A 23,082-nucleotide genomic window follows, 5' to 3' on the forward strand; every position below is an offset into this window, starting at 1 on the left:
CCGCCTACTGTGCTAGCATCCCATTTGGGCACTGGTTTGAGTCCCAGCTTATCCACTTCCATTCCAGTTCACTGCTTATCCACATGGGAAAACAGCGGAAACTGGTCCAAGACCTTGGGCCCCCGTACACAAGTGAACGATCCAGAAGCTGTAGGCTCCTGGCTTCAGACATGTCCAGCCCCAGCCATTTCAGCCATTCGGCGCTTCTTTCCGTCTGTAAATCTGCCTTTCCAATAAAGAGAAATACATCTTTTTAAATTTATTTATTTATTTATTTATTTATTTTCGGAAATGCAGATTTACAGAGAGAAAGATCTTGCATCCACTGGTTCACTCCCAAAGTGGCCATAATGACTGGAGCAGAGCTGACCTGAAGTTAGGGGTCAGGAGATTCTTCCGGGTCTCTGAGGCGGATGCAGGGTCCCAAGGCTCTGGGCCGTCCTCTACTGCTTTCCCAGGCCACAAGCAGGGAGCTGGATGAGAAATGGAGCATCTGGGACACAAACCAGTACTTTGCAAGGGGAGGATTAGCCAACTTAGCCATTGTACCAGGTCCAGAAATAAATCTTTAAGAAAAAAAAAAAAGAGAGAAACTTGTATTAAGTTAGTAACTGGGTAACTAAGTTTGTGATCTTTTGATCCTTAATTTTTTTTCTTTTTTAAAATCAGGTGTTTTCTAAGGAAGAACTGAAGAAATTGCTGCAGAAGTTGAGGGAATCCTCTCTGATGCTCCTCGACCAAGGATTTGATCCCCTGGGTTATGAAATTCAGCCCTAAGTATTACATTCGATATGTTCCCACTGGTTTCCAGGAGAATGGAGCTCCTACACGTGTATGTATAAAAGATACAAACTTGTAGTTACTGGGTTTTCTTTTGCATCACTCTGGGAGAAGGTGTAAAATTTACACACTTGAATTTTGTACTTTTCAGAATATGATGGTAACACAGAAAATGTAATGTATTATATCAGTATTTCCCTAAGTTTTTTAAATAAAATTCTATAAAAATGTTCTGACATAAATTTGAGAATTGTCTGTTTTATGATTTTTTTTTCCTATGATCGTAAGTACATTCATACCTTAAAATTATAAAGAGAATGGAAAGTAGATTCCAAGCCAGATACATAATTTACCATCATAAAATTTAGTGTTTGTAAACATGAAAATTAAGATAATATAGCAAGGATATTTTCAAAATAATGTTATCCTGTTATGTCAAAGGCATCTACTTGATCGACAGATCTGCTGCAGTCAGTTGGAACCTGTAAGCCTCAGCTCAGTGTCTGGCACACAGTAGGCCTGAACACACTGAGGTACACAAAACGAGTAAGATCTGTTTTATCTATGTCCCCTCCGATATATCAGATAAAAGTAAATTTAAAAGATTCTGTTAAAAACACAAATAATCAAAGCTGAAAGGTCTCTGAGGAACAGCGTTTGGGCTGAGATTTGAGTGACGCACTGAATTAGCCAAGACAGTATGTAAGGCCGCAGGAAGGTGAGCTAGGGATCAGGTAGTGGTACAGGCAAAGACTAGAAACTGAGTGTTAGGCATGTCCATGAACCTGTGTTTCTCAACGTGCTACATGGCTGCAATGGGGGCTTAACAGTGAGAGGTAACAAAGAGGTGAGGTGACTGTCACTGACAGCAGGGTCTGGAACAATAACTCTCAAGGCCAACCCATTATCTGAGTCACCATGGCACGGGTGGAGACTGCATGCTATGGGCGCCTCTGGCCACATGTGGGCCATTCTGGCTTCATTTACACACAGCACTGGCAGTCTTCCTGCAGCCAAAGCAGGGAGCAGTAGTATATCACAACACTTTACCCCAGATAGCAGGCTGGATGGGATGTACAGGCAGAGGACTCGGCCTCAGGTCTTATTTATGTTAGGTAATGTGGTTATTTAACAAAGCATCTCTCATTCTAGTATTTCACAATGCCTTCACTAGTAACATCAGATAAAAACATGAGCTGCAGCAGTATAAACTGACATAGATGTGTCAGTCTAACACATAAACAAAGAGCTATCTACTGAAAACCACAGAATATTGGTGAAACAAGGGGAAGGGAACCGAATAAATAAACATGCCACGTTGGTCAAAGCATTACCAGAGAAAGGATGTTCGTTCTCTCCACACTGATGGCTTTAATATGGTTCCTCTTAGAATTCCAGCAAGAATAGACATTTTGTTTTAAGATTTATTTTTATTTGAAAGGCAGTTGCAGAGACAAAGAGAAAATGATCTTCCATCTCCCCAAATGGCCACAACAGCCAAGGCTGAGCTGATCTAATGCCAGGAGCCAGAATCTCCCTTCAGATCTCCCACACTCATGTGGGAGGCCAGGGACTTGAGCCATCTTCCTTTGCTTTCCCAGGCCCTAAGCAGGGAGCTGGATCAGAAATGGGGAAACCGGGCCCGGCAGTATAGCCTAGTGGCTAAAGTCCTCGCCTTGAACGCACCAGGATCCCATATGGGCGCCAGTTCTAATCCCGGCAGCTCTGCTTCCCATCCAGCTCCCTGCTTGTGGCCTGGGAAAGCAGTTGAGGACAGCCCAAAGCCTTGGGACCCTGCACCCACGTGGGAGACCTGGAAGAGCTCCTGGCTTCCAGCTTCAGATTGGCTCAGCTCCAGCCGTTGCGGCCACTTGGGGAGTGCAGCATCGGACAGAAGATCTTCCTCTCTGTCTCTCCTCCTCTCTGTATATCTGCCTTTCAAATAAATAAATCTTTTTTAAAAAATTCAAATGGAGGAATTGGGAGTTGTTGAGATATAAAATAAGAATGGTAGTGTTGACCAAACAAGGTAGGGGTAGGCTCACTCTATATAAAGTTTGTGTAAGTTTGGAGAAATGTAAGCTGCTGGACAGAGATTTAGCTTTCAGTTTTCCTTTCTTCCCATTTCAAATGCACAATAACATCTCTAAATGTCCATTTTGACATCTGTTACTCAAGTCCCAACTGCTTCACTTCATATCCAACTCCCTGCTAACTTGCCTGGGAAAGCAGTAGATGGTGGTTCAAGCCTTGGGGCCTTGAGCCCACGTAGGAGACCTGAATGAAGTCCCTAGCTTCACCATGACCTAGCACTGTCCGTGGTGGCTATTGCGGGAGTGAGCCTGTAGATGGAAGACCTGGTTCTCTTTTTCTCTCTCTTTGTGCATGTGAGTGTCTTTTCTCTGCCACACTACCTCCCAAATAAATTTCAAAGTCATATCCTTAGGGGCAGGCATTTGACTTAGCAACCAAGACACCCTTGTCACATCAAGATGGAGTTCCTGGATTTATTACCCTGGTCCTACTCCTGACTCCATTTCAAGACAGGAACCGGTGCCCACATGGGACTCAGGTGGCAGCTTACCCATTATGCCACAATGACAGTTTTCATTTGAAAGGTGAAGTTACAGAAAAGGGAAAAAGAGGAAGGGAGGTGGAAAGAGATCTTCCATCCATCTATCCATTCACTCTCCAAGTGGCCTCAAGAGTTAGTACTGAGGCACGAGAGTTGCCAGATTCCTGGGACTCCCATCTCATCTCCTGGGTCTTGGGTCATCTGTTGCTGCTTTCCCAGGTGCGTTAGCAGGGGGCTGGGTAGGAAGTAGAGCAGCCAGGACACAAGCCATGGCTCACACAACTGTCTTACTGGTTGTGGCTTAGTCCACCACATCACAATTGACCCCTTCATCACATTATTAAAGATAGATTTGTTGTGCCCGGATCAGCAGCGACAGCGACAGCTCAGCTGTGCTAAGCTCAGGTCTTGAGTTACCCAATGAATCACCAGGAGTCTGATGTCAATGCAAGCGCACAAGGGCGGTTTATTCAAGCTCGGCATGCCCAAGCTTGGGCCCTGAACAGCACATTCACAGGGTTTTTACAGGGGCAGTCCACAATAACTTGAAAAGGGGGCAATTCACAATAGCCTGCAAGGTGATGGGGAAATACCACACATTCCCTACCGATCTTTACTGGACAGACCATGCCTGGCTCTTCTCTGGTCTAGCAATTAAGGTAACCACCCACTTAACTGCATGCAGCCACCTGTGAGATAACCAGACTTGGACCCCGATTCATGAGAATGGGGCCCATTGGTGCTAAAGGTCACATAGGCCATTTGGCTCACACGGTTTGTTATCAGCAATAAGCCATGAACAAATGTTTGGGATTTTGATTCTCAGGTTCCTCAATTATATTTGGCTTCGGGGATAGTCAAGGTTATTTTGTACCTGCAGCAGCATGCATATCAATTTGCAGCACTTCCGTGGTAACTAATTCGGTAGCATCACATGCCCAAACTTTGAAGCTGCTTCCACCCCTAGAAATTTGAACTTGGATTGGACGTTTGATGCCAGTAAGGTATATTACCAGTGAAAAGGTATTACAGTAATACAAAAAAATGCTCACGAAAGTATGGGGGGGTAGAGATGGGAAGATGTGGCGAAGCAAAAATGCCAAAATGCTGCAAAAAATCTACGGAGGCATTAAGCTTTGTCATACTATTACCTTAAACATTTGTATGTCTGGATTTTAAACTTTTCAAGACTACCAGGGATAGCGGCAGCCGCAGGAGGACCTGCAATAACCCAGTCGTTTCCCCAGACCTTCTCAGATCAGCGCTAGAGGACTCCCAGGCAGCGTCAGAGGAACTGACAAAGGCGTGGGAACAGAAACCGGACGGTGCACAGTATTATTGTCAAAGAGCTTACTGTTACAGTCTTCTTGGGAATTACTGTGATGCTGGAGCTGATGGAAAGAAATCCCTCAAGCTTGATCCCAACAATTCCAGCAGATCATTCTGCTGAGAAAAGGGATATGTGACTGCCACGAGAAAAACTAGGCTGCTGCTTTAGAGACTTTTGCAGGTCAGAAGCTACACAGATGCTGACTTCATGTCTGCATTAGAAGGTGTCAAGAAGCTCAGGATGGATCAGAATCTGAGGTGTCTGCATCCTAGCGCACTCGGTCAAAAATCAATTGTCTGTTTTGGTGTAACTCCCTCCTGGAGAGGATTACAATTTGAAATTGAGGCTTCTTCATTCTACTGTTCCAGAACAGAGTACATTTAAAGTACTTTCAACAAAGATTGAAATTAAAATTAAAAAAAAAAAAAAAGAGGCTGTGAGATGGGAAAAGCTAGAGGGGCAAGGAGATACACCTCAACCAAAACAATTCATGGCCAATGTAAGGAAACTATATCCATCATCATCTCATGGTACAAGAAATTGGGATAAATTGGTTGGTAAGATCAAAAAAGAGGCGAAGAATGAGAAGTTGGAAGGAGATGCAGCTTTAAACAAGTTATTTCAGCGGATTTATTTAGATGGTTCTGATGAAGTGAAACGTGCCATGAACAAATCACTTATAGAGTCGGGTGGTACAGTTTTGAGTACCAATTGGTCTGATGTAGGTAAAAGTTGAAATCAGTCCTCCTGATGATATGGAGTGGAAAAAATGCTAAATAAATGAACTTGACACCACTGTATTGCAAAATAATAATAATAATAATAAAGTTTTCAAAATATGTAAAAACATACGTTCAGTGTCATGCGTGTCCCTAAACTTGGTCAGCACAAGTAAAACTGATCAACTACACAGCCCACTCCAGCAAGTCGGCTCAACTGACACACAAGAAATCATCACATACACAAAAAAGACGAAAAGGCAGGCGCAGTCAGAGGAATTCGGCCACCAGCGAGCCAAGGACCAAGAAAGAAACCAGAGATGCGGCGTTCTGCGCCCAGAGCGCACCGCGCCTGCGCAGGGATAGAGGCGGTCCAGCCTCAGGCTGCGCGGCGGAAACGCGCGCGCCCCGAGTCACGTGGCCCCGCGCGGAGCTGGGCGGGGCGTGGCCCGTGCTGCCGCGTCCTCGCGGGCTGGGAGGGCGGTGGCGGCGCATGTGTGCGCGGCTGGGGCTGCTGGGGTCTCCTCAGGGAGGCCGACGTAGACGAGCCAGCGGCGGGGGAGGCTAAGGGCCGCCGGGGCCAGGCCGGCTGCGCTCCGCCACCGCGGCGGGCAGCATGGCATCGCTGGCCGACAGGGTGCGGGACCACGGGCGCATCGCCGCCGGACTCGTGTTCAACTTGCTGGTGTCCATCTGCATCGTGTTTCTGAACAAATGGATCTATGTGCACCACGGCTTCCCCAACATGAGCTTGACGCTGGTGCACTTCGTGGTCACCTGGCTGGGCTTGTATGTCTGCCAGAAGCTGGACATCTTCGCCCCCAAGAGTCTGCCGCCCTCCAAGCTGCTCCTCCTGGCCCTCAGCTTCTGCGGCTTCGTGGTCTTCACCAACCTCTCGCTGCAGACCAACACCATAGGCACCTATCAGCTGGCCAAGGCCATGACCACGCCGGTGATCATAGCCATCCAGACCTTCTGGTACGGGAAGAGCTTCTCCACGCGAATACAGCTGACGCTGGTGAGTGGCCGCGGGTCGGGCAGAAGGCTGCCCGGGAGGTTTGAATGCTCGTTTGTTCTAACCCTTCCCACAGCTGTGGGTGTGCGCGCTTGAGGCTCCTTTAGGGAGAGCAGGGGGCAAACCAGTTTGACCCCCACTTGGCTCTTTGCTCAGAACTGGGCTTCTGGGTGAGTCTTATTAAGTACCATGAAGACGCCTGTGTTCGGTGGCGAAATCCAGTTATCAGAATTCCCGCCAAACAGCAGGCTGAGAAAAGCACACCGTGTCTGATACAAGTGGAAACGTTCAGCACAAATAAGAATAGTTTGTACCGACAGGCTGCAAAGGTGCCTGCATCTTTAAACAAAGAGAGATGCACTCGTATCGTGTGAACAGCTGGTGGCTTGTAACTTGTAAATCTTGATGCTGTTGTCACATTTAGACTTGCTCAGACTAGGGTTGCTTTGGGGGTTACCTGTTCACCTGTGTGCCTCCAGGTGGCATTTCCTTCAGAAACCCAACGTATCTCCTCATTATTTTATCCCGTTTAAAATTAGAATTAAGTGATGCTAATCAATATAGAATGATCATGGATCACAACTAAGAAATAAGATGCAGAGTTTGCTCTCTCCAGTGAAGAAATGCAGGCATATGGACAGCGTGGTGTGTTTCCCAGTTATGCTTTAGGGTTAGCTTTGTAAGCAGCTTCATTTCATGTCTCTGGAATTGAATCTGAACAGCATCTGCCTCTTTCTCTTTACAGATTCCTATAACTCTAGGTGTAATCCTAAATTCTTATTACGATGTGAAGTTTAATTTCCTTGGAATGGTGTTTGCGGCTCTCGGTGTTTTAGTAACATCTCTTTATCAAGTGGTTGGTAATTTTTTTTCTTTATGTACCTGTTTAGCAGATTTCATAAAACTTGAAGCTGTACCCAAAAGTTTAGAAAATGCAGTGTAAAGACTGTTGGGAGGAAGGTATAAGTGCATGAACTGACTTGAGGTGAAGGGTACAGAGATAGAAGCATGGTTGTAAGATGCTCACCAAATCCCTGTTTGTAAATGCATGATCCCCACGCAGAGCAGTGGGTGTGGGAGGAAATATGCTATTTTTCAGGGGAATGTTTGCAAAGTAATATGATGTTTTACTTGGTGCCTTCATTGGTTATATGTAGCCATTAATCTTCAATTACAACATGGCTAAGAGGAACTGGGTGCACACCCATAAATTTGAATGGGCAAGAAACAGAATTAGAGTTTTTTTTTTTTTAATCTCCAACATTATGTGGTTGCTGTAACTTGCCTATTGGCTACATGTATCAATAGAGTCCTTTAAAGCCAGGGATATTCCACTTCCTGACCCAGCACAATGCCTTGTCTAAAGCAGACATTCATTAAAAACTTACTTGTGGATTGACTTCATTCCCACCAAAGCCCAACAATATGATTTTTGCTTGTTATATAGTGTGTTTGTGTGAGGGTGTGTGTTTATTAGGGTGGGGTGCAATAGCTTGGTTTAGCGGACAGTGAAATAATAACATTATTCTCTCTATGCTTGGTCTGGGACTCGGGGTATGCCCGCGTGGGGAGTCAGAGCCAAAGTGGGCAGCTGGTTTTTCTCTTCTCACAGGCCTATGGCTGTTCTGTTGAGAAGGTTGGGAGCTCAGTAGCACTGCCCTGGTGGTAATCACTTCAGAGGCCTGCTAGGAATCAGTGCTGTAGTAGAGTAGATTGCTGGTGGCCGAGCAGCAGGGTAGGTGAGAGCGCCATGGGTTGGCGCAGTGGAGCAACCACTCCTTGTTGCCACTTAGCTCAGTGATGTTCTGTCCTTACCACAGAAAATGATCAGAGACTGCTCTGCTCTATGTTTTAAAAACAAAACGAAGCAGGACCCAGGGCAGTGTGGCCTAGTGGCTAAAGTCCTCGCCTTGCATGTTTCCGGATCCCATGTGAGTGCCGCTTCTAATCTCAGCTGCTCCACTTCCCATCCAGCTCTCTGCTTGTGGCCTGGGAAAGCAGTCGAGGACGGCCCAAAGCCTTGGGACCCTACACCTGCATGGGAGACCCAGAGGAAGCTCCTGGCTTGGCTCCTGACTTTGGATCCACCTCTGCTCTGGCCTTTGCAGGCACTTGGGGAGTGAATCACCGGACGGAAGATCTTCCTGTCTGTTTCTCCTTCTCTCTGTACATCTGCCTTTTCAATAAGATAAGTAAATAAGTAAATCTTTAAAAAAATAAAAAGCAAGCAAGCAAACAAAATAACCAAAACAAAACCATGTGAGGGCACTTTGGTGAGTTTAAATTTTCTTTTTAAAGATTTATTTATTTTTATTACGAAGTCAGATATACAGAGAGGAGGAGAGACAGAGAGGAAGATCTTCCGTCCAATGATTCACTCCCTAAGTGAGCGCAATGGCCAGGAGCTGAGCCGATCTGAAGCAAAGAGCTCAGAGCCTCCAGGTCTCGCACTCGGGTGCAGGGTCCCAAAGCTTTGGGCCGTCCTCGTCTGCTTTCCCAGGCCACAAGCAGGGAGCTGGATGGGAAGTGGAGCTGCCAGGATACGAACCGGCGCCCATATGGAATCCCGGCGCGTTCAAGGCGAGGACTTTAGCCACCGGGCCCAAGGTTCTTTCATTCTTTAGCAGCTTTTCTGCTTCATTCTCAGCATTGAGGGTACAAAGACAAAAAGGAGCTGTGACATAGCCTGGTAGCATGTAATATGCTTCCTCTGGATCTCTTGCGTCAGTTGCAAGGGCCAAATACTTGAGCCATCACCTTTACAATGTGCATTCGCAGGAAGCTGTGTTGCTGGCATCCCACGTGGCAGCCAAACTGCTGAGCCACAATGCCCACCTCGGGGAAGTGTGTCTCCAGTGTGCAGGCACTAGGAAAGGAGTTTAGATAAGGGAGAGACTTGGTCATTGCGTGAGTTTAAGAATAATGCCCTGGTAGCCATGAAGCGTTTCTAAGAGAGGGGGAGTGGGTGATAGAGAGTTAGGGAGGAAAGGCGGGGAGGCCTGGGCTAGGCTGGCAAGAGCAGACATGGAGAGGTGGGATTGGGCAGAGACGCCGTGGGGGGAGAGTGAAGGGACCCTGGAAATGTGAGCATGTAGAAAGGAAGGGGTCTGCCCCTGCTGGGGCAGGGCTGGCCTTAAGTATTGAGCTCTTCTGTGGGAAGAAGGAAAGAGCTTGATTGTAAGCCAGTTCTATCAGGCAGGCCGGAAGCGGCCCAGTGAGGACAGTCAGAGCTGTGGATGGGAGCAGAGGGAGAAAGGGAAGGCCAGACATCCACCTTAAAAATGGCAGGCGAGGGGCTGCAATCGGGGCCAGCGGGTTAAGCTGTTGCGGGGGATGCCTGCTTCCTTTATGGGGCCCGGCTGCTCCACTTCCAATCTAGCTCCCTGCCTGTGTGCAGCAGAGGACAGCCCAAGTCCTAAAGCCCTGGCATACACACAAGAGACGTGAATAACACTCCTGACTCCTGGCTGCAGCCTCGACCAGTCCTGCCTGTCGTGGCCTTTTGGGGGATGAACCAGCAGAGGGAAGGTGTGTGGGTGTGGGGGTGTGGGGGTGTGCGTGCCCCCCTCTTCCTATCTCCTTCTGCCTTTTACGTAAGTAAAATGTGTATTTTAAAAGTGTATGGGAAGGAGGGTAAGAGGAGGGGCTGGGGGAATCCCAGAGCCCATGAAACTGTGTCATAAAATGATATAAAATAAAAAATATGTTCAAAAAATATATATATAAGGGAAGGGTACAATAAATTCAAATAAATTAATCTTTACAAAACTAAAAAAGAAGAAGGTTCTTGCAAAAGAAGTTGCAACAAGAAATAGGCAGGTTTGTCCTTTAGATGTGGCTGTTGGAGCTGAAGGGTGAGCTTTGGGGGTACAGGGATGAGAGTGGGGGTGGTCCAGAGGCCTGGGCTGCCTGCAGAGGCTGAGGAGGAGGCAAGCGAACTCTCTCTGCCTTGGTTTTCACTCACCTGCCTTGTCCCAGGAGCAGGCAGCGGCACAGTCAAGCCTTCGTCCTTCAGTTCAATCCGGGGGCAGTCAGGTTCAAAGTGCCTGTCTGCTGGGCTGTGTTTGTCTTGAATGTGTTCAGCGGAGAATGGATGTTAAGGAAGAGGGCTACAGGAGGGGTGCCTGGCCCAGGCACACACGCCTACTTCCAGTCATGAGGACTGTGCAACTGCAGCTTTGGCCGTGTTGCCTCTGCGCAATGTTACCATCTTCAAGGGTTTGCGGCTGCGCAGTGCATCGAGGTACACTGATGGGACAACCGCCCAAAAACACATCCACAGAGAAGGGCATTCCTTCTCGCACTGATTGGGTTTTCTCAAGGGACTGAAGAGACCACACCCTTTCCAGGCCAGCTGCCCTGGCATAACCAGTCATAGTCGTCCTCACCAGCTCGCCCATCCCCCAGTCCTGCTTTTAGAAGGAATGGAAGAGTAACGCTGCTTCTCGACCCCTTCCACTGTGTCCCGCATCTATGTTTCCATGCCTGCCTCTTCTCCCAAGATCTTCGAGGCTTGTATCTTTCACTGTTCTGTCAGATCAGAGGCAAGGGAGAGTCCCACTGTGCCCTACTCAGGAATGTAGATGCAAACAGATGACCCAAGAGGGACTGCCCAGAGCTGGAAGGGCATTCATGTAGTTCACTGACCTTGGGCGTTTCACGGGCCACTTTGGTCCCCCTTCGTCCCCTGCAGCCTGCACACAAGTGTCTGCTGTGTCTGGGGCTAGAGTGGTGGCTTGAGTTGAGAGATGCTACTTCTCTGCACCTGACTTGTTTCATCTTGTAATTTGCAGTGGGTCGGAGCCAAGCAGCATGAATTGCAAGTCAACTCCATGCAGCTGCTGTACTACCAGGCCCCCATGTCCTCTGCCATGCTGCTGGTGGCCGTGCCCTTCTTTGAGCCAGTGCTGGGAGAAGGGGGGATATTTGGCCCATGGTCAGTTTCTGCTTTGGTAAGTGTTCTAATTGCCTCAGTATCTGAGAAACTGTAATAATTCCTCTGTGTTGGCTGGGGTCTTTGGTTCTCGTTGCGCCATCTCAGACCCATTCCCGTGTTTGTGTAGTCACCCTCTGAAGAAGTCTGCAAAGACTGAGTTCCGGAGGACAGAGCTGAGGCGCCAGCAGGTGAAGGGACCGCCCCAGATTGGACAGGGAGGCAGTGGCAGGGCCACGGCAGGTCTGCCACGGCCTGCCTGCTGTCCTCATCAAGGCAAGCCAATTTGGACATGTTGATTTTTGTGTTGGTTTTATTTTCATAGAGATGGTGTGTGCTTGTTGTGTAGAATTGGTACATGGACAGGAATAGAAAATAAAGACCCCTGCCAGAAACCTAGCAAGATAATCCCTGTACCATGCTGGGGTGACCATTTCATTTGTTTTTTCAGTACACGCAGACATATGTGGGTGTGTATGTGTGTAATTTTTAAAAAAGATTTATGTATTTTGGGCTCAGCACGGTGGCCTAGCAGCTAAAGTCCTTGCCTTCAGTGTGCCGGGATCCCATATGGGCGCCAGTTCTAATCCAGGCGGATCCAATTCCCTGCTTGTAGCCTGAGAAAGCAGTTGAGGACGATCCAAAGCCTTGGGGGCCCTGCACCTGCTTGGGAGACGTGGAGGAGGCTCTAAGCTCCTGACTTCGGATTGGCTCAGCTCTTGGCCGTTGTGGCTGCTTGAGGAGTGAATCACCAGACAGAAGATTTTCCTCTCTGTCTCTTCTCTCTATATATCTGACTTTGCAATAAAAATAAACAAATCTTTAAAAAAATCAAATTTAAAAATTATCTATGTTTATTGGGAAGGCAGATTTACGGATAAGTGGTAAAGAGATCTTTCATCTGCTGGTTCACTCCGCAAATTACCGCACTGGCCAGAGCTGGGTGGGTCAGAATCCAGGTACTGGGATCTTCTTCTGGGTTGCTCACACAGGTACAGATTTCCAAGGCTTTGCACCATTCTCTGCTGCTTTCCCAGGCCACAAGCAGAGAGCTGGATGGGAAATGGAGCAACCAGGACACAAACTGCACCTTATGGGATGCCTGGATGGCAAGGCAGAGGATTAGCCTGTTTAGCCATGACACTGGCCAAGTGAATAATGTCTTCACACCTACCTCATGAGAGGAGCAAACGGGTTAGTACGAGTAAAAGCCTGAGAAGCGTTCTTCACACGTAGTACACGTTATGCAAATGTAAGCTGCAGTTCCATTCTATCCCCAAGTAGCTTCTACATTCTTGGAGGGCAGGAACTGTGAGCATGCTTTGTTTCTCACAAGGCTTGGTCAGCTTTTGTAGACATCCAATGAATGCTTATATTTTAATTTAAGTAAGAATAAAAATGAGCAATAAGGGAAAACCATAGAAATATAGCCCATGGGGTTAGAGCTAGCAATTGGGGTAGCTGAGAAGTTTCAAAATTCCGGGGAAGGGTGTTTGGCAGGTTAGACACCTGCACAACACATCAGAGTGCATGGGTTCAATACTTGGCTCTAGTGCCTATCCCCAGCTTCCAACCTGAGAGGCAGCAGAGACCAACTGAGGTAAGTGTGATCTGCCACCTGTGTCGGAGACATGTGTGGAGTTCCTGGGTTTCAGCTTTGGCCTTGGCCCGGCCCCAGCCAAAGCAGGCAATTGGGTAGTAGACAAGGTATGGGAGCTCTCTCAAATAGATAAAATCAACATATTAAAAAGAAATTCTTATACATTTTTGCTTATTTTTATTTTGTATTCTTGCTATAGTGTCTGTATTGGTTTTTTTTTTTTTAAGATTTATTTTATTTTTATTACAAAGTCAGATATACAGAGAGGAGGAGAGAGAGAGAGAGGAAGTGGAGCTGCCAGGATTAGAACCGGTGAGCATATGGGATCCTGGTGTATTCAAGGCGAGGACCTTAGCCACTAGGCCACGCCGCCGGGCCCATGTATTGTTTTTATGTTAAGAAGTTACTTGGGGTCCGGCACTATGTCCCCAGTTGCTAAATCCTTGCCTTTCACGCGTTGGGATCATATATAGGCACCAGTTCGTGTCCCACGTGCTCCACTAGGTCATGTCCCACCTGCTTCACTTCCATTCCAACTCCCTGTTTGTGGCCTGGGGGAGCAGTGGAGGACAGCCCAAAGCCTTAGGATGCTGCACCTGTATGAGGGACCAGGAAGAAGCTCCTGGCTTCTGGTTTAGGATTGGCTCAGCTCTGGCTGTTGCAGCCACTTGGGGAATGAACCAGCAGACAAAATATCTTCCTCCCTGTCTCTCTGTCTCTCTCTCTCTCTCTCTCTCTCTCTCTCTAAATCTGCCTTTCCAATAAAAAAACAAGTAAATCTTTATATATATATATAAAAGGAAGAAGACGTTATTAGGGCCAGTGTTGTCACATAATGAGGTAAGCCTCTGCCTGCAATGCTGTCATTCCGCATAGGCCCAGTTCATGCCCCGGCTCCTCCACTTCCATCAGCCTCGCTTCTGGTGGCCCAGAAGAAGCAGCAGATGAATGACCCAAGTGTTTGGACCCCTGCCCCTCACGTGGGAGGACTGGGTAGAGTCTTTGGTACTCCCTTAGCACTGGCCATTGCAACCGTCTAGGGGGTAAACCAGTGGATGTTCATAGATATTTGTGGACAAACTTAATTTCTAGCACTATTCATTCTGCTCTTTTACTCTCAAACTCTTGCTACTTTACAAAATTGGTTCTCTCTTTTTGTCATCTTTTATTTATTGGGTCATGTCTGAATTTTTAAGATGCCAGATGACATGTGTCTTGGTGTGTCATAATTGCAGTGTCTTGCTTTAATGAGTTTTTGGTTTCTTTGTAGCTTATGGTGCTGCTGTCTGGAGTGATCGCTTTCATGGTGAATTTGTCAATTTATTGGATCATTGGGAACACATCACCAGTCACGTATCCTTTTCAGAGTAACTTACAGATGCAGAACCTGCCATATTTTCCAGAACTGTCTCATTTATTACCCTGAGTCTCACACTATTACACAGCTTAAATTGAGTTGGATGAGTTATGTTTAGTCTTTTACTATATCTTTCCACACTAGAATGTTTTTAAAGATTTATTTATTTTTATTGCAAAGTCAGATAGATATAGAGGAGGAGAGAAAGAGAGGAAGATCTTCCACCTGTTGATTCACTCCCCAAGTGAGCGCAATGGCCAGGAGCTGAGCCGATCTGAAACAAAGAGCTCAGAGCCTCCTCCTGGTCTCCCACTCAGGTGCAGGGTCCCAAAACCTTGGGCCGTCCTCGACTGCTTTCCCAGGCCACAAGCAGGGAGCTGGATGGGAATGGGAAGTGGGGCAGCCGGGATATTATTATTTCAGTCAGGCAGTGAGATTTTATAAGTTGGAGGTCAGATTCAACTGCCCATTTTCAGATTTCTGCCAGTCGTTCTGTTTCCCTTCACATCCCTCTGCCTCACTCTCAGGCAAATGCAAAGAATGGCTACCCTGCATCATAGTGCAGTAGTGTTCTAGCCAAGTGCACTGATTTACTGCATATCTGAGTGAATATTGAGAAGTTAAAGTTGACAAATAAATAGCATTGTTACCAACGACCAATAAAGAAAATAATAGTGTTATTTTTTAAAAAGCTGACAAAAAATATTTACTTTTGGCCAGGTATTGTTAGCACATGTAGTGTGTATTGTACTGACTGTCTTCATTTCTCACAGTAGCCTTCCAAGGCCACAAGTAGGGAGCTAGGTAGGAGGTAGAGCAGCCAGGAGATGAATCGGCTCTCATTGGGATGCCTGTGCTTGTGATGGGAGGATTAGCCAATTGAGCTCTTGTAATAGGCCCTAAAATACTCCTTTTAAAAAAGTCCAAAGAAAAATGGTATTATGAAATCCCTTGAATTCCAAAATTTTTTTGCAACAAAATAAATTTCTTTCCATTTTCTTTTTTTAATTTTTTGAATTACTCTTGTAGGCAGTGTTGGACAGTGTTAAAGAGAAAAGACACAGCAGGAGAGAAGTTGTGAACTGTGCCGGAGAGGGTGGAAATGTTCAGTGGAGGGGAGACCCCCCCAAACTAAAGGGGGCAGAGGATGAGGGGACGCTCAGGTCGCCACTGCAGTATGCCAGCTTAGATTCAGGATGGAGGCAACAGGCTTTTCTGAGTAGTTGGCTGCAGACAGCAAGAGAGGAAATGGAGTGGACTCATGTGGCTGGTGGCCGCAGCACCTGGTCAGCTGGACTGGCCATCCCCTGAGATGGGAGAGCTTCCAGGAGACTGGGCGAGAGCAAGATGAGGCGATCCGTTCTGGATGAACATATCCGGATTCAGGGGTGACATCTCAGCTAGAGGTGTGATGGTCAGTAGGCTGCAGAAGTGAGCTAAGCAAGTGAGACTGGGTAAGATTTGGCAGGGAACTGACTCGGATGCTGCCTTTCTGGGACCCACGGAACCAGCACTGCCATGTGGGTAGAACATCCAAAGCAGTGACTTGGTAATAGCTTTTATTATTATTATTTTTAATATGAGAAGCAAAGAGAGAGAGAGCTCCCATCCCTTGATTTACTCCTCAAACTCCAGCGATGACCAGGACTGAGCCAGAACCAGAGCTCAGTCCCTGCCTCGCGTGAGGGTGAAAGGGATCTAGTATCTGAGCCGTCACAGCTACCTCCCAAGGCTCACGATGGCAGGAAGCTGGAGTCAGGCACTGCAGCCAGGAATCCTGCTTAACCACCAGGCTAAGCAACCACTTGCGATAAGTGAATGGGTAAATATGCATATGGGCGTGTGTATGTGCGTTCATGTGTGTTTATTTTAAAAAAAGATTTATCTTTTTCTTTATTGGAAAGGCAGATTTACAGAGAAGAGGAGATGCAGAGAAAGATCTTCTGTCCACTGCTTCACTCCCTAAATGGCCACAATGGCTGCAGCTGAACCGGTCCAAAACCTAGAGCCAGGAGCTTCTTCCTGGCCCCCCACACAGGTGCAGCGTCCCAAGGCTTTGGGCCATCCTCCACTGCTTTCCCAGGCCACAAGCAGGGAGCTGGATGGGAATGGGAAGTGGGGCAACCAGAACATCAGCCAGTGCCCATATGGGATCCTGACTCTTGCAGGGGAGAGGTTTAGCCACTTGAGCCATCTCGCTGGGCCCTGTGGGTGTTTATTTTTAAATGAACATGATTAGTAGAGCCTTTATACAATACTAAGTAACCAGCAGTGTGCTAATTCAGAGCATGGACTTTGGACTTAAATACAGCTATCGTGTTTGGATTCCAGTTCTGCCACTTCATACTGTGGGGCAGGCATTTGGCTGAACGCTTTGTCACCGCTTGCGAGACAGGCATGGTCGCCCAGCAGGCAAAGCCAGCGCTTTGGGCTGTTTCTTCCGCTCCTGTTCCTGGCTGCCAGTTCCACATGGGAGGCCGGGATGCAGTTCTGGGCACCGGCATGTGGCCTGGCCCAGCGCTAGCTGGAAAGGGCATTTGGCGAATGAACAACAAATGAGAGATCTTCTGTCTCTCTGCCCTCTTGTGTCTATAGGTAAATAATTAATTAAAGAATTAAAACTTTGTGACCAAAGGCAAAATTTCTTGCAATTCCTGAGCCCGGGAGGGAGCCTGGAAGTGGTGTTGTAGTGCAGCAGGTTAAGCTGTTGCTGAGAAGCCTTTACAGTTATAACATGGGAAGTGTGAGCCTGCAGTGAGTGGCTGCAATAGGTATGTTTAATAGTGCAGCATGGGACACAGTGCGATAGCCTAGTGCCTAAATCCTCACCCTGCGTGCCCCGGGATCCCATACAGGCACCAGTTGGTGTCCCAGCTGCTTTGCTTCCTATCCATCTCTTTGCTTGTGGCCCAGAAAAGCAGTAGAGGATGGCCCAAAACCTTGGGACCCTGCACCCCATGTGAGACCTGGAGGAAGCTTCTGGCTCCTGGCTTCAGATCAGCTCAGCTCCAGCCTTGGCAGACACTTGCAGGGGTGAACCAGCGGATGAAAGATCTTTCTGTCTGTAAATCTGCCTTTCCAATGCCCCTTCCCCACTTCAACTTGTGCACACCAGGTATGTTGACATTGAGTCAGCACCAGGACACTTTCCCTATCTCGCCTCATTTCCCAAGGGCGGTCTACTGGAAGTGCCACCATAAAACGCAGTTGCAAGTGGCTCTGCAAGGTGTGTCCCCCGTGCCTTGCATGCAACTGCCTTCCTACATTTCCTTGGAGAGGTCAATGGGGAGGTGGAGGCGGTTTCTTGTTGCTGATTGACCACTGTCTTTCCCTGGGGACGCCAAGATTGACTCAGCGTTTGTGTCCCTGTCGTTCCGGTCACATTGTAGATGGGAAGAATATCTTGGAGGCTGTGTGCTTTCCAACTACAGGAAACTGTGTGTGTGTGTGTGTGTGTGTGTGTGTGTGTGCATTTTGTCTAGCTTGTATCCTTTGTATCCTTATCCAAAAACCTCAGCTATAACATGTTTGGACACTTCAAGTTCTGCATTACTTTATTCGGAGGATGCGTTCTATTTAAGGATCCACTGTCCATTAACCAGGGTCTGGGCATTTTATGTACGTTATGTGGCATTCTTGCCTACACTCACTTCAAACTCAGTGAACAGGAAGGAAGTAAGAATAAACTGGCTCAACGTCCTTGAGTGTTGGGGGACAATGAAAGCTGCCCCAAGAGGATTAAAAATGTTCAGTGTGCAAGTTACTTTCAGAGCAGAAAGAATCACCGTGCCAAATCCACTGACCGATTTGCAAGAAGTGATGCAAAGGAAAATTGTGTTCACAAATGGAACTTGTTTTTAAAAGTACTTTTTCCCCCCCAGTGTAATTCTCTAAAGCCAGAAGGATTTATGCTTCTTTGTGAAGACGATGATGTGAAGTCTGTGGGATGGTTGGGTTATACCAAGTAAAGCACATGAAAACTAAAATTCCGTAGTAAGGACCAGGGACTTATGTGGCCGCTGTGTCGTGTCACAGGCCCTAAATGCTGGCTTTCAGGAGTCCCACTCTCCTAAGGAAATAGGGGATTCCACTTGCCAGTAGATGCTTTTCCTTCTCCCAAGTGACATATATTATAACCTGGTCAGAGTGTTCAAGTCAGAATTGAAATCATGTAATTTTTTTTTTGCTTTGTTTTAGTTGACCTTCCTTCCTGATTATTTCATACATAGAAATGAAATATCTATAGAAAGCAAATGGAGAAGATGATCTTTGATAATTCTCAAAGTACTATTTTTCTAGGAGAGAATTGGTGTCAGATATTATTTTCAAAAGCGACAGCTTTAAGTTTACAGGTCTTTGAGCTTTTAGCGAGGTCTGGAAGGAGTTGAACTCCTCACTGAGAACCTGTTAAGAGCCTGTTGCTAGTGCTCTCAGGAGCCACCTGCTGGGGTCTTTGAGCATCTCATGGGGACAGTCATCTCAGCTGCCTCCGCCCAGCATGGGCAGCATCCATGGAAACAACTCAGTGAGGGACATCCATCCTTCCTGTGGTGACCGAGGAAGATCCTTGGGCGGCATGGAGGGCCAGCCCCCTCCAGACACTGAGCAGACATCCAGAGAAGGAAGGAGGAAGAATTTGGAAGTAGCGAGATGGTTAATACTTAACTGGATCTGCAAACTTTTCAAGGGGTGATTGGGGTGCAAGGGAAGTACATGATTTCCATTTGAGGAAATGCGGTGCCACATGTTTAATTGTGACCTGCATCCCTGTCTTGGGCTTCTTGTGATATTCACGCGTGAGAAGCAGTTGTTGATAATTGCGCACTACATTGATGGAAACCAATCATTCCTTTTGTCATGAAGAATTTCTTTCGTAAGTATTATTTATAAACTTGCAGTGAGAAAATAACTTCAAATGACGAGGAGCTCTGTATGGAATACACCTTCAGTATGATGGATCGTTTTGTTATGTGGTGTTAATCACAATAAAAGTACGCCAATGCGTTTATAGAGAGTTTTTTTTTTTTGCCCTGATCTGTTTTGAAGAATTTCAGTTTGTCAGTCTGTTCTGACACTACTTTTTGTGATTTTTCTGTATTTGCTTTACATTTGCTTTGGTCTTCTGTTTACCAAAGAAACATTTGTATCTTACAAAGCAGTTTGTGTTTACCACAGGAAGCTCGTGTATCACCTTTGTGGAAAGAACATTGTTGAGTCAATTAGTAAATTGGTGTGAGGAGGATTTGGTTTCTGTGCACTGGAACTCTGAGGTTCCAGTCAGTATGGGTTGATCATCAATGATTGGTGTGGAGAAAATGCAGTAGGAAGGCTGGAGTAAGACGGGCGCCGGGGACATGTGTGTAAATGAATACAACATGTACTGTTTGAACCAGAGCCTCATAAACATTCTTTGCCCTGGATACAGTCATCTCACTGAAAAGAAAATTCTGGAAGAACATGCACCAGATGACAGGAGCATGCTGAGCCCAGCCTGACGTGTGCTCTGGAAGGGAGCATGCTGCCTGTTCACTCTCACGTCCCCCAGCATATTTTTAACCATTGTACCTCCGTCTTCACCTGTTAAAGGGCGCCTCCCGTGTTTGCTTTTGTGTTGCTGGTGAGAGCCAATAGAAGGAGAGCCTGGGGTGGAGCGCATGCCTGATCGCTCCTGCCTGCACCGTCCAAGACGTGCAACACCCAAGGAAACAACCCCGTCTCCCTCCAGAAGAACAGATGGCAGAAAACGGAATCAAAGCAAGCTTGCTTCTGTTTCATTTTTTTAAAATTCTCATCTAAGCCTGGTTTTTGTGCTCTCTTCATGGTATTTCCAAGCAGTTACATCAATCAAAAACATTGCACATCCACGCTATCAAGAACTAGTTGTGGAAGGAGTAAATCTGTGGAACAGCCAAAGGTGACAGTCACAAGAGTGCAAGGGCCGCCAACAGGTTGCAGTGGGATAAGCCACTGCTTGGTATGCCTGCCTGCTTTTTCCAAGTACCAGTTCAAGTCTCCATGCTCTTCACTTCTGCTCCACCTCTGCTAACCCACCTGGGAAGCAGCAGGTGATGGCTCACATACTAGGAGTTCCTCCCAACCTGTGCGAGACCCAGATGGAAAAATGGAAGGTCTCTCACTCTTTCAAATAAATAAATCTTGTAAAAAAAAAAATGGAGACTGTGTTTATTGATGTTTTTGGTTTTACATTTTTGTTCCCAAATGCAAACTGAGTTAAGCCTGCTAACATCAAAACTGCGGTCATAATTTCATTTACTCAACAAAGCTTTGCTGAACATACGTTAGGTAGGTGCCAGGTACGTGCTGGGTACGGTGGGTATTTTTTTAAAGATTTATTTATTTTTATTGCAAAGTCAGATATGCAGAGAAGAGGAAAGACAGAGAACCAGTGCCCATATGGGATCCCGGCACGTTTGAGGCGAGGACTTTAGCTGCTAGGCCACCGTGCTGGGCCCTATTATAGTATTTTGTTGTGTTAAGACACATGATTTCTTTTTATTCACTCCCCAAGTGGCTACAATAGCCTCAGCTGAGCTGATCCAAAACCAGAGCTTATTCCAGGTCTCCCACGTTGGTTCAGGGTCCCAAGGCTTTGGGCCATCTTCTACTGCTTTCCCAAGCCACAAGGAGGGAACTGGAAGGGAAGCAGCCACGATATGAACTAACACCCAAATGGGATCCTGGCAGATGCAAGGTGAGGATTCAGCCATTAGACTATCACGCCGGGTCCCATCCTCAATCCCAAGAATTCTGGATTTGAGCCCTGGTTTCACTCCCAATTCCAGTTTCCAGCACGCCCTGGAAGACTGGAGGTGATGGCTCAAACACTTGCTTCCTGCCAACCCGTATGGTAAATAGTTATAAAGTTCCAGGCTCTTGACTCTTCCTTGCCCAACCCAAGTTGCACCGGCATGTGGGGAATGAACCAATAAATGGCAAAATCTCCCTGTGTCTTTAATAAAATACTGTACCTGATGCGAAACAGTCAGTTATCCTTCATCAGTTGTTATCCTCTTTTCTTTTTTTAAAGATTTATTTTATTTTTATTGGAAAGTCATACACAGAGGAGAGACAGAGAAAGATTTATGTCCATTGATTTCATTCCCCAAGTGAACAGCTGGAGCTACGCCAGTCCAAAGCCAAGAGCCTGCACCCTCTTCTGGGTCTCCCATGCAGGTGCAGAGTTCTAAGGCTTTAGGTTGTCTTTGCTTTTCCAGGCCGCAAGCAGGGAGCTGGATGGGAATTGGAGCAGCCGGGATTAGAATCTTTGCCCATATGGGATTGTAATAAATTCAAGATGAGGACTTCAGCCGCTAGGCAACAGCGCCAGGCCCGAGTATTACCCTTTTCCAAACATGTCCTAAAATGTTATGAACAATCTGAACCCATAGTCTCTGAAAGTATACTTTTTGTTGAAGAGTAAATGTCTGGATGCTATTCTGAGAGCCTTGCTTCTTTTTGAATTTGAAGACTTCTCCCTCCGCCATACACGAGATAGAAAAAATGGAATTTGCCACCTTACTGCCTATGAAAAGAAGGCCTGTCTTCAGTAGCCCGCTCTTATACAGAAGGTCCATTCAGAGCAGACAGACGTAGACACTGGGCTCCCATACAAGGCACACAGTCACAGGAATGCAGGAAGCATGGTGCCTTGTTCAATCTCTGGTTGTGGTGACTATCTTTGGGGAAGAAAAATACAGGTTGAATGTATTAAAAACATTCCTCTTGAAAGTATAAGACTCATGGCTGTAATACAAGCTTAAATTTCCTTGGGAATGAATAAGCAATCTGTATGAGAGAGTGGGTGACAAATCCATCATCATGCTCATAAAATCAACCACGTGTTTGGAAGTAGGACTGTCCGTTGATAGTGCCATTTGCCAATTTATTCTGAATGTTCTTGTGTTGAAAATTCTCTGGGTAAGCAAGGATTCTCATACACGGAGAAAAACAAGCCTTTATTAGTGTAAGCAGAATGTCATTTTACTGAATAAAACTAGTACAGTTGTAATAAGGTTATTTCTACGTTTTGGCATGTACGTATAAACACTGTGCTTTGCAAAAAATGTTTCTTGGACTAATGTTCCCTTAACTTGTTTCCTTTTAATTTACCTTTCTCTTCCTAGTTCCTAGATTCAAATCCAATATTCAGCAAACTATGATTCTAATCTCTCTTAAAATAAATCATTTCTTTTTATTGCAAAGGCAGATATATGGAGATGAAGAGAGACAGAGAGGAAGATCTTTTATCCACCGTTCACTCCCCAAGCGGGCTGCAATGGCTGGAGCTGAGCCGATCTGAAGCCAGGAGCCTGGAGCTTCTTCTGGGTCTCCCACATGGGTGCAGGGTCCCGAGGCTTCAGACCATCCTCTATTGCTTTCCCAGGCCAGTAGCAGGGAGCTGGATGAGAAGTGGAGCGGCTGTGAACCAGTTGCCTATGTGGGATCCTGGCAGTTGCAAGGTGAGTCATTGTGTAGGGCCCAATTTCTTGGTCTTTAATTCACAAGTCCATACATAGTGACTGGACACTGTTGATGTGCATCTGGCACTCTGTTAGAGGCTAGCAACACAAAGAACCTGACCAAGTGCTACAGTGTTCTGCTGTGATTAATACACACAGAGGAAAATATTAGCCATTACTCCTAGATATTGCAGTTCTCTGAGTAACCAAGTGACCGTTACTCATGGGATGAGTCATGAGCACTCATCAACCTTGCTAAATTCTCACAGTGTACCCAGTTCTTTTTCCTCCGA

General features: G+C 46.6%; 2 protein-coding genes and 1 pseudogene across 4 annotated transcripts in view; all 3 read left to right on the forward strand.

Annotated features, from left to right (window-relative positions):
- NUP107 (nucleoporin 107) overlaps positions 1-962 on the forward strand; it is a 43,618-nt gene extending 42,656 nt beyond the window's left edge. For both annotated transcript variants that reach the window (XM_058673357.1, XM_058673358.1), the window contains one exon: positions 670-962. In XM_058673357.1, the coding sequence (XP_058529340.1) occupies positions 670-777 (108 nt within the window). In that variant the 3' untranslated portion in view covers positions 778-962. The remainder of the gene's footprint in view (positions 1-669) is intronic.
- A 3,451-nt stretch (positions 963-4,413) lies between these two features.
- On the forward strand, positions 4,414-5,461 carry LOC101527129 (protein SGT1 homolog; annotated as a pseudogene).
- A 375-nt stretch (positions 5,462-5,836) lies between these two features.
- SLC35E3 (solute carrier family 35 member E3) lies at positions 5,837-18,074 on the forward strand. Of its 2 annotated transcripts, none has more exons than XM_058673367.1 (5): positions 5,837-6,422; positions 7,165-7,275; positions 11,213-11,371; positions 14,223-14,305; positions 17,827-18,074. In XM_058673367.1, exons 1-5 carry the CDS (start codon positions 6,021-6,023, stop codon positions 18,011-18,013), a joined length of 942 nt encoding a protein of 313 aa, XP_058529350.1. In that variant the 5' UTR covers positions 5,837-6,020; the 3' UTR covers positions 18,014-18,074. The 2 variants fall into 2 exon arrangements, with proteins under 2 accessions (XP_058529350.1, XP_058529351.1); XM_058673368.1 differs by lacking the exon at positions 17,827-18,074 and adding an exon at positions 14,837-14,900.
- Positions 18,075-23,082: the final 5,008 nt, after the last annotated feature.

This window comes from Ochotona princeps, chromosome 15, assembly GCF_030435755.1.
Source record: "Ochotona princeps isolate mOchPri1 chromosome 15, mOchPri1.hap1, whole genome shotgun sequence".
NCBI classification, from domain to species: Eukaryota; Metazoa; Chordata; class Mammalia; order Lagomorpha; family Ochotonidae; genus Ochotona; species Ochotona princeps.

Coding starts and splice junctions, on each gene's coding strand:
- SLC35E3 (XM_058673367.1), top strand. CDS start 6,021: ATGGCATCGCTGGCCGACAGGGTGCGGGACCACGGGCGCATCGCCGCC. Junction 7,276..11,212: donor TAACATCTCTTTATCAAGTG/GTTGGTAATTTT, acceptor TGTAATTTGCAG/TGGGTCGGAGCCAAGCAGCA. Junction 11,372..14,222: donor CATGGTCAGTTTCTGCTTTG/GTAAGTGTTCTA, acceptor GTTTCTTTGTAG/CTTATGGTGCTGCTGTCTGG.